Source organism: Nannobrachium achirus (genome assembly GCF_963921795.1).
Source record: "Nannobrachium achirus genome assembly, chromosome: 10".
Classification (NCBI taxonomy): domain Eukaryota; kingdom Metazoa; phylum Chordata; class Actinopteri; order Myctophiformes; family Myctophidae; genus Nannobrachium; species Nannobrachium achirus.
The window spans coordinates 9,119,207-9,130,463 of record NC_137819.1 but is presented as its reverse complement, the minus strand read 5'-3'; the positions used below and the strand labels follow the sequence as shown (position 1 = coordinate 9,130,463).

Genomic DNA, 11,257 nt, shown 5'->3' with positions numbered 1-11,257 from the left:
TTTATTTTGATTTATAATTTTTTTTGTTGTTGTTTGAAATAGTGAACTAGTTTAGAGCTTTGTGTGCGGTCATGAAGTGGTGCTGTTAGCTAAAACCGTGTGCTTTCTACTTCTTTATTGACCAAAACAAAACAAAAAAAGAAAAGCGCTGAATGGACTGGATTTTTTGGGGGTGTTCTGTGTCCTGTTGTGTTGACTTTGCTGGGTGTGGGGGGAGGGGGGAGGGGGGGGGGGGGTAACGTGTTCTCTTCCTGTGTTACCCTTTAATGCGTTTGGTGCTGTTAGCTTGCGGTTAACCTACGTGTTGTTGTTGTGTTGTTGTTTTACATGTGTGTTTCGTTTGAGCGAGTGGTGGATTTACAGTGTGATTTATTTTATGATATTATACACGCTGTTTATGTATGTTTATATCATTGTTTTGTGTCTCCCCTCCATCTCCTCTCCTCTCCTCTCCACCCTTTAACAACCATACTTCAATCCTCGTCATTCCTTTCAAAAAGCACGCAGCTCCACTTCTCTTACATATCTAGGCCATGGGTCTTCAACAGGGGGTCCGGGATCCCTAGGGGTCCTCAGAGTTACTACAGGGGGTCCTCCAAATCTTTGTGTGATAGAAACCTTTTTCTCCTTTTTTATTTTAACCACTTGAACCTAGTGTCCATATTCTCAGAACTTTAGCTAAAAATAGCCGATCTACAAGCTCACAACGCCTCGCGGCTGTTTCCGGCAAAGAGCTTTGGTGTAGAGGGGAGAAAGAGCAGACTAAGTACAGAGTGAAAGGTCAAGTTTATTAAGTGTTGACGGTTCAAGTGGTTAAATATCTGAAAACACAAATTGACATGAATTCAAAATACACTGATTGTGCTGTCAATGAAACTATATTGAATCTATGAACAGGTTGTGGGGGTCCCTGCTTCATCTCTCTCTCAGCTAAGGGGTCCTTGGCCTGAAAACGTTGAAGACCACTGATCTGGGCTAATTGCCTCTCCATTTGGCCAAATCTAAGCGAAATTCACAAAAATATAGAAAACTTTTAAATGGTTACATTTTATTGCGTAGTTTTTTCCCCACAACTTAGCGAAAATAGAAAATCTACAAGCTCACAATGCGACGCGTGGCGTTGTGAGTTTGTACATTGGCTATTTGAGCTGAGGAAGTTCGTAGGGCTTAATTCATTGATCCACTATATGCTATACACTTCTGTAATGTCCCTGTCTGTCTGTCTGAGTCTATCTGTCTGTGCGTCTGTATATCTGTCTGTCTGTCGTGGTGTCCTTCTCCAGACCCGCTGTCAGTCACAGACACATGTCTGTCTGTTACAGACAAGTCGTTAAGCTCTGACAGACCCTAGTGTGTTACTGTACAGCCATGCACAGCTGCTGTGTGCGCGTGTGCGTGCGTGTCTGTGTGTGTGTGTGTGTGCCTGTGTACGTGCGTGTGTGCTAGTTTAGTGCACCAGTCTCTACTATGGCACAAACAAATGTCTGGATGCCACAGCTCTCTCTCTCTCTCTCTCTCTCTCTCTCTCTCTCTCTCTCTCTCGTCACATGAGCTTGTGGTGTTAGTGAAAACAAGCGCTCCTATTGTGTGACACAAAGCCGTGAATGCTGACGCTGCAGTCGCTGTATGGGGGGGGGGGGGGGGTCCCTGGCTGTCATGTAACAATGAGACACGACAGGATGAGTCCATATGGAGGCTAGGCCTGCCACAATGATTACATAATCGTCTAATCGCGATTATTGGACATAATCGCAATAATTTTGGCATATGTTCACATATTTTCAAACATTTTCAAAATGAAATAGCAGATCTACAAGATCTGCTATTTCTACAAGATCTGCGATACGATGCGTTGTGAGCTTGCATATCGGCTATTTCCACTGTCAATGTTCTGTTTAAAGTTGTCACATATGCCAGTCCTTATTTTTTTTCTAGTATATTTATGTGTCATATCTGCCATGTGCAACTTCAAAGCCTAAAAGCCAAACAGAAATGTAATTGCAACGACAAAAAACACAATGAAATCGTTAATCACAATTATTTGTGTTCCAAAATCGTCATTTAAAAGGTCATAATCGTGACAGCCGTAATGGAGGATGGAGGTTTACAGTAAAGACACTCAAAAGTGAATGAAGTAAAGGTTCTCAAAGCGTGGTCCGGGGACCAGCGGGGGGGTCCTCGGTAGCGGTGATCCTGGAAGGAGCTAAGCTCCAACATCTGGCTTCGTCCGGGCTCTGCAATTTACAATTTAAGCATTTAGCAGACGCTCTTAATCCAGAGCAATTCACAATAAGCAGGGTGATAGATCAGTACACATTGCTCTGAAGCATGGCATACATCTGGCCTACATCTGGCCTACATCTGGCCTACATCTGGCCTACATCTTGGCACAAAGTGTTCAAGGTTTGTTGTACGCTGAAAAATGGGACCCAATACCTCCCTGCTTGGCATCAAGGGTTGGATTGGGGGTATAAGTCCCTGTGACATACTAGCATCATGTCCAAGGTGTGTACTCAGGGGTGTCACACCAAATTCTGGGCCCTGGGTACAAGGATTCACTGCGGGCCCCCCATGAATGTTAACTATTGAAAAATAGCCGATATACAAGCTCTGCTATTTTTGTGAAAATGTGTGCTAGAAACCTCAGTGGTGCTCAAACGTTTTCATGTGAAGGACGCCCAAAATGATATTTATTTGGCCACGGACCCCCATCTCAAAATATTTAGTTCCAGGGACCCCCCAGAAGCAAAATTTGAGTTACAAATGTTTGCTTAAAAAATACATATATTCAAAGATTTGCACACATTTTCGTGACTTTTCAAAAATAGCAGATATACAAGCTCACAGCGCGGCACTCGCTGCCGCGCTGTGAGCTTGTATATCTGCTATTTTTCAATAGCTAAAACATAAAAGAATTAAGGCCCCTCCACCTTGGGCCCTAGTAACTCAGTCCCACTCCCCCCCATGTGACGCCCCTGGGTCTACTGGTACATCAAGCTGCCTCACGCTACAGAACATACAGGAGACGCGTCACTTCACGCAGCGCCCCTCCCTGTTTTCCCACACCTAAATCTCTTTGCCGTAAATATCTGTGGCGCGTTGTGAGCTTGTAAATCAGCTATTCTCGCTGAGTGTTCGCCTATTATGACATGACAGGTTGCTCACAATAGCATAAAATAGCCCTATTCTATACTTCAATGTGCACTTTCTCGGGGCGGCAGGTTGAAAGTGGCTCAGGTTGGTAACAGTAGACAGCAGGGTCAGCCTGTCTCTGTCTGGGTCACAACAACAACCTACTGGACGTTCTATGTTCCAGAGAGCAACATGTGTGTTCCCTGTGACCTCTGTTCATTGGCATGCTGTGTGCACACTCACACGCCACGCCAACATGCTATATGCTCAACACCCGTGTTCACTCCCTCACACGCTGCCTCAGATGGCACCCGTGTGGCACGCGCGCTCACGGCGGTGGCACAGAGGTCACTCTTGTGGCATGTTGTGGGTGGCACTGGCACACCGCCTTTATTTAGCCTTGAACTTTAACCCATTAATGGTTAAAGGAACCACTTTAGCTCAGATCTGCTGCGAGCTTGTAGATCTGGTATTTTTGAAAAAACTTGAACATTCGTTGAATATTTTGACCCGATTCTATGAATGTGTTCTAAACCGTTCTAAGGTTTTTGAAAATGATAAAGAAAGAAAGATGTGAGTTACAAATGTTCGCTTTAAAATATATATTCAAAGATTTGGGGGAAAAAATAGCAGATCTAAAAGCTCGCAGCTTGTACACTGTATCTACTATTTTTTCAATAGCTAAAGTAATAATAATAATTACCTACTTCCTCCTGTGAGGGAAATTCAGTATTTTCAGCTCATTCGCTGCCCACAAGGAGCACGTGAGCAATTAGGGGTTAAGAGTCTTGCTCAGGGACACACATTGACATTGTTGGCCCGGCCTGGAATGGAACCTGGGACAACCAGGGACTCTGGTTCCCCAGGCGGGCTCCCTAACCATTCAGCTATGGAATGGAACCTGGGACAACCAGGGACTCGGCTCCCTAACCATTCAGCTATGGCCAACCCTAAAGTAAAGCCTAAAGCCCCTAAAGTATAAAATAATGTTTAAAGTAATAATGTTCAATATGCATTCCAGGCCTAAATGTGTGAATGGGCTGCTGGGTTGTAAAGTAGACAGATAGACAGGGCCACACATGAATGAATGAATGAATGAATGCCACACATTATAGTAGGAAGTCTCTGCTGTGCACTGTGTGCAGTGGCCTCACTGTGTCAGTGTTATTTATAAATCCTGCATTATCAACTCCTCCTGGGAAAGGAGGCTATTTCTGATAAGGGCCCACGTTATTTTCTCATGGCCAAAAACTCACTCGCGCTCTCTCTCACACTTTCTCTCTGCTTTGTGTGTGTGTGTGTGTGTGTGTGTGTGTGTGTGTGTGTGTGTGTTTGTGTGTGCGTGTGTGTGTGTGTGCGTGCGTGCGTGCGTGCGTGCGTGCGTGCGTGCGTGCGTGCGTAGGCTTCAGCTTGGTCATGCTAGCACATTGCTGTTGTCTCAGAAGTCAACATTTTGGACGGTGTTTATTGAGTTCTCCAGGGATCAAACTCCACCAGGGCTTTCCCTGCTGTCAAAGAAATACAATTAAAGAAGTGTGAGTGAGTGAGTGCACAGTGTATTTATCTGCGCTTCTTGCCAAACTCTATTACTGAAACCCAAAAGCTCTGTTAGCAAATGCTGTTATCATTAATTGTAGGTTAGTAGAAGTGACTGAACTTTCTAAATAGAGGCCAGTGAGCACACAAGGCCAGTGTTAACTAGCACTGTTAGCATATGCCATTTGAAAAGCTTCTGTGCCAGGAACCCCCATAAGAGAAGAGGTTTGCTTTTTTGTTAGATTAGTACAGAATTCTACTGCTGTAGGTGAAGACATAACAGAGATCTGAAAATTGTTCTTCGTGTACCATTCCTTATTGGGATATTAACTTCTAGCCACTGAAATCATTGTTAAATTTGCCAGATTAAACCCTGGCATCCTTATTCTGCGCATCATATGTGAACATTGTAAAATGATTCCTCGTCTTGTTCCCTGTGTTTAGACACTCTTGTGATCCAGGTCTAGATCAGGATGTATGTGGAGGTTGACATTAATACATCTGGTGTGGTTGTAGACATAATATGATGAATTGTTGGAAATCCTATTTGTAAATCCCAACTATGGTCACTCATCTGGAGGATTCTGTTAAGGGTACTTCAGACCAGCACCAGAGGCATAAAAACAACATTTAAAATAAAACACAAAACTAAACTCTTCTGAGCATCATGCCTCCCAAACACATGAATGAAGTGAGTGCGTTTTGATGGCCTGCTCCCAGTAGGTGCAGGTGATCAGCATAGTCCACCTAGGACAGGGCAGGAGGGGATTTACGACAATATGTTTGTTTGGAATGTACAGTAATAGAAAAGAATATGAAAAAGAATATAGACCCACCCACTCACCACCCTGGGCTTGACCTGCGCTGTGCGTTGTCTTAACAGAAGTGCTCGAATGTGGCTGAAGTGCTGCGTTTAAGGGAAGTTATGTCATGCGGTGCAGGTCTGTTTACATCCCCCAACGAAACAAACCTAAATTGATTGTAGCTCTTAACTCACTCTTAATAGGCGTAACTTTGTCAGAATCCATGTTTTTGTTTGGATATTGTTCGCTGCTTTCCACTCTATCGCCTGCTATCGTCAGTAGTTGCCAGGTCCCATTGACAATTAACGCATTTCCGGAAAATGCGTGTGTGTGTGTGTGTGTGTGTGTGTGTGTGTGTGTGTGTGTGTGTGTGTGTGTACACAGTACAGGTACACTAGCCAGCAACATGCCAGGCATTGAGGCGTTCCTCAGGGATGTTTCAGGAGTCTCCCCTCCCTAAGCTGCATGAAGCACGCTGACACGTTATGCCCGTTGTTATGCTCTGGCATACGCCGGTGTGTAACGTGGCCAAAATAGACAACCTACGAACTCACAACACGTTGCAAGCTTGTCGGCTATTATTTTGCTGCGTGACCCAGTCTCGTTAATACAACAAAGTAAATTAGGCTTCACAGTTCGCACCTCCAATCCTCCATACCTCATCCATTCAACCCCGCCTCTGTTCTCTGTGGTTGTGGTTGAGTGACTGTACTGTGTTATATGTCGTTGAAGTCCCCCCCACCCCCCCTCCCCTGAGTACTTTTATATTTTATTGTATCTTTTTTTATCTCATGTATTTGTCTTTATTTGTGTTCTTTTTTCCCTTCCTGCCTTTCTTGTGGTTCCACTAGTGTTGTGGTTGAGATGAGAGTGGATTTAAATAATGTTTTGGTTGAGATGCGAGTGGATTTAAATAATGCAGTGTTGACTGTAGGGTTGCCACGATAGATCACTTGTATTTCACTGAATATCATATCAGGACTCATCCTTACCTGGCCCTCTCTCCCATTCCAAACACCCAAAAGGACTCCACTCCACCTACTGTAGGATATGTCGTTCATGAGTGATTCGTTCATAAGAACTTATCACAAGAATGAATCGCAAATGATTCCTTCATTTCCTTAAACTGTTACGTTCCCGCTTTCGTCCCCTACCCCTGATAGAGGGTATGCGCGTGACATCAACATCATACCCGGAAGTTATGTGGGAACGCCTACTGAGTGGCAAAAATCTACTTTCTGGCCTTGACAGCCCATACATCCAAACAGAAAGTCCTATCTGATTGCATTAAACGACGTTAAACGATGTTAAACTCACTTTGCCACTCGATTTTCCACTTGATATGCCATTCACTTTAAGCATGCGCATACCCTCTATAGCCCCCGGCACACAGGACGAGTGGGCGGGCTGTATTCGCGATGGGCAGGACATCGAAGGTGGAACCAGAAATATCAGGAACCTAGACCTTTTTTTTGTTTTGGTTCTGGTTTTGTTTCCATTGCACACGGCCCGGTTTCCAGACAAGGTTCCTGGAACCTTTTTTCGGTCCTGCTCCTGAGGTAGAACTAAACTCGGGCGGGGCCAGCAGCCCTGGTTATATGGAAACGTAAGCAGAACTTGGTCCCGGAACTTCACAGGTTCTTGAAAGTTCTGGTTCTAGTTCTGGGTGGGCCTTACAGTGGAAATGGGGCTAAAGTCTCAGATACACTGAGTGGACTATAAGTCAGTCAGTCAGTCAGTCAGTCAGTCAAGTTGTTGTGCCTTCTGGCGTTGCCCCGTACCAGTTGGCATCCTTCTGGCTGAGCCATTTAGCATCCCTCTGCCAGCCAGCCAGTGTGGGGCTTCCCAGCACGCTGCTTAGCACTCTCTCTCTCTCTCTCTCTCTCTCTCTCTCTCTCTCTCCCTCTCTCTCTCCCTCTCTCTCTCTCTCCCTCCCCACAGCAGTAGTTTCCAGGCCTTATAGAGACCTGCAGTTGGGGCCGGGGCAGACTGGGGCAGCAGGGCTACAGACACCGCCACTAAGTCACAGAGAGCAGAATGCGCTCATTGTTCAGTGATTGCTTGTTTAATAGAAACATCCCTGTAGGATCCACGCTGGCGCTTTTGTCCCAACACAGAGAGGGACACGGCAGGGCCGGCCGTGGCCTTTTTGAAAACTGTCCAGCTGTCAAAGTGGCAGTGACATGTTCACAATGCGTCAACCCCCCCACCCACCCTCCCAACCCCACCCCCTCTGGGCCTATCTCCTCTATCCATGATCCAACACCCCCCCCCCCCCCCCCCCCCTCACTGCCTGTCCACTATATCAGCGGTTCTCAAACCTTTTCATTTCAAGGACCCCCAAAATTATATGTATATTTGGCCGTGGTCAGGGACCCCCAGAAACAAAGAAATATTCGCTTAAAAATATATACTAAAAAGATTTGCACAAAGATTTTACGATATTTCAAGCAGATCTACAAGCTGGCAGCCTTTATTGATTGGACAGTAGACTGACAGGAAACGGGGAGAGAGATGGGGAGTGACACGCAGCAAAGGTGGTCGGGATCGGGACTCGAACCAGCGACACGCTGTCAGGCTACACTGAGCCTAGGTGGTATGCGCCTGGACCGGTAGGCCAGCAGGCGTGCCAGATCTGCTCTTTTTTAAAAGCTAAAGCATGACAATTAAAGGGAGTCTCCACACACTCAAAACTGTGCAACATCAAGTTCTTTATTTTCAGTTAAATAAGCCCGAAAGCAAAGAAGTTCTATGACCGAAAGCTTGCACTTTATTTCCCTCCCCTAGTCTCCTCACTGACATACAAGCATGGACTCACAGTGTGGAGTGTATATCTCGTACTCTTAATTGTATAAGCGAGCTCACAACTGCACCATAACTCTTCCTCCTGCACGAAACGTTTTCAGCACTTTCTCATGGCAGCAACACACACGATGTTGTGTTATGACGACAATGAACTTAGTTGTCTTTTTGTCATCGCCCCCCCCCCCCCCACACACACACACACACACACACACACACACACACACACACATACACACATACACCGCAATTTAGTCATTATGCCAATTCCCCCTCTGTCTAAAAGCCCTGATACTGCTGACACCTCCTGTTGGGGGGGGGGGGGGGGTTCATAGACAACCACGTGGTGTCTCCTCTGATACATGCATGCCGCTGGAACATGCCATTCCCTCCCCAGCCTGTAGGGGCCACTAATGAGACAGAGAACGGCTTCGAGTTCACAAGTCGACTAACAGCCAGCTGTGTTCGTTGGGATGCCCGATTACGCTTACGCCACCTTCCCTTATTTCTTTTTACGCCTCCTCCAGGAAGGCGAACACCTGTGCGACACCATGGCGCGCACATCCTCATCATCACACATTTCTCACCCAGAGGTATAGAGAGGAAATAAATGAACTAGAATGGACAGAGCAGTCCTCTGGCCCCATCTATCTGACTCCCCTCACACTGGTCTTTGTCACAGAGACATCTCTATTTTGGCAACCCTATGATGTTCTAATCCTTACTACTAGCAGCAGGCGTCTCCTGGGTGTTCTTGGATTGGGGGGGGGGGGGGGGGGGGGAGGGTGGGTGGGTGGGCGGAGGGCTTCTTGGCCGCAGTGTGGTTGAGTTGGGTTTGGGAACGGCTGGGTTTGTTGGTGGGGCTTTTGGTGCGTAGTGTGAATAGTAATAGTAAGAAATGTAGTTTCACTGGCTTACAGTATAAGTTAAAGTACTACAATACTATAATACAAAAAATAAACAAAAAACCTTAAAAACTAAAAACGCCATGTTTTTATTTATGAAGTGGTGTTTTCAGTTTTTACTTAGGCCAGCAGAGTGCGCAAGTACTGCGTTTGGTATTTCTGTTGCGTATCTGTCGCGTTTGTGTTTACGCCCGTAGCCAATCAGGGACCAGGATTCTTGGTGACCTTGTGACCTGATATAAATAACACTGACAGCGTGACAGATTCACCAAATGCAGTACTTGAGCGCTCTGCTGGCGCACAAGTAGGCCATACATGGCCACGAGTGGACAAGGAGCAAGTTGTCACCTCGACAGAGTGCTCTAGTTAGTATTGTAGTATTTTAACTTATAGTAAGCCAGCGAAAGCCAACATTTCCTTCATTTTTGCATTTCATGTATATGTTGAATGACAATACATCTAACTATCTATCTATCTATCTATCTATCTATCTATCTATCTATCTATCTATCTATCTATCTATCTGTACACAAAAAGTAAGGAGAATTGACTTCGGTCCATTATATCTCTCCTTTAACAATACCATTTGGTATTGCCAAAATGCCCTGTAATGCTGTTCTTCTGGCATTCACTCTCATTTTGGGCTTCAAGTGCTGGCACAACAGAATTACAGGCCATTTTGGCAAAACCTTGGTCGGCGCTATACCCATGCCTTTGGCTTTGTTGCTCATTCCACGAATAAGCCTGATGCTTATAAGCTGTACCTCGTGCAAGGGTGACTAATCAACGATAAAGATTATATAAAATAAGGCTGGGCAATATATCGAAAATATACCTATATCGAGGTATCAACATGCAAGGTATACATTATCGACAAAGACGGCTTAAAATGAGATATTGGCGTATGTGTCAAATGAATTAACAGACACACTATGCATGCACGTATAGCACATGGAAAAAAGCAGTCCATCTGTAACCAGGTGTGGTTATTTCAATAAAACCATTGTTGGAAAATGGAAATAAGGCATTTAATGTATTTATTCTATGTGTACTGTGCAGTGTGCATGCATGGATATGCTATTCGTTATCTGGGTTAGGCAGGCAGTGGACCTAAAGCAGAAATACATTAAAAACTATATAATGCAATTGTTTTTACTAATATCTTGAGTAATATCGATATCGAGGTATAAATGTTATCGAATATCAAGGTTTTCCTAATATCACCCAGCCTTATTATATAACACAATACCAATTGGTATTATTAAAGGGGAGATAAAATGGACTGAAGTCAATCCTCCTTACATTTTGTGCTTGTTTTTTATTTACATCTGAACCCAGCTAACCGTGCCCTATGTGTGTGTTGGTTCCAGGATCCCGACCCACTACATGTACCCCCAGGCGTTCATGCAGCCCAGCATGGTGATCCCCCACAGCCTGCAGCCCGCGACGGCCGCCACCTCGGCCGCGGCGGCCTCCTCGCCGTACATCGACTACACGGGCGCCGCCTACGCCCAGTACTCCGCGGCGGCGGCCAGCGCAGCCGCCGCCGCCGCCTACGAGCAGTACCCGTACGCCGCCTCCCCGGCCGCCGCGGGCTACATGGCGACCGCCGCGGGATACGGCTACGCGCTGCAGCAGCAGCCGCTGGCCGGCGCCGGCCCCCCGGGCTCTGCCGCCGCGGCCGCGGCCGCCTTCGCCCAGTACGCCCAGCCCGGGCAGATGCAGGCCGAACGCATGCAATAGCAGCTACTGCAGCCGCAGACGCAGCCGACTGCAGCGCAGGAGGACACGACGGGAGGAGGAGGAGGAGGAGGGGGAGGGGCCTCTTCGACCACCACCAGGCTGCTGATTGGCCCGGTGGACGAGAGGCGGAGGAAACGCAAGAGGAATTGGCCTTGAGATGAAAGGGAGGCGTGACGGTGGTGACTACTTTCTGGGTCACTTTTGAAGAGGGTTAATAGTGGTGATGATGGTGATGATAATGAAGGTGGTGATGGTGATGATGATGATGATGGTGGTGATGATAGTGAGGTGGGAACGTCAAATCATACAGTAGCTTTCCAACTTGCTGTGCTTTAA

At 46.3% G+C, this 11,257-nt stretch overlaps 1 protein-coding gene across 1 annotated transcript in view; it reads left to right on the top strand.

Annotated features, from left to right (window-relative positions):
* rbm24a (RNA binding motif protein 24a) overlaps positions 1-10,921 on the top strand; it is a gene marked incomplete at both ends in the record, with an annotated part of 21,408 nt that extends 10,487 nt beyond the window's left edge. Inside the window, one exon of the mRNA XM_080735829.1 lies at positions 10,549-10,921. Coding sequence (XP_080591955.1) covers positions 10,549-10,921 — 373 coding nt within the window. The remainder of the gene's footprint in view (positions 1-10,548) is intronic.
* Between the last annotated feature and the right edge of the window lie 336 nt (positions 10,922-11,257).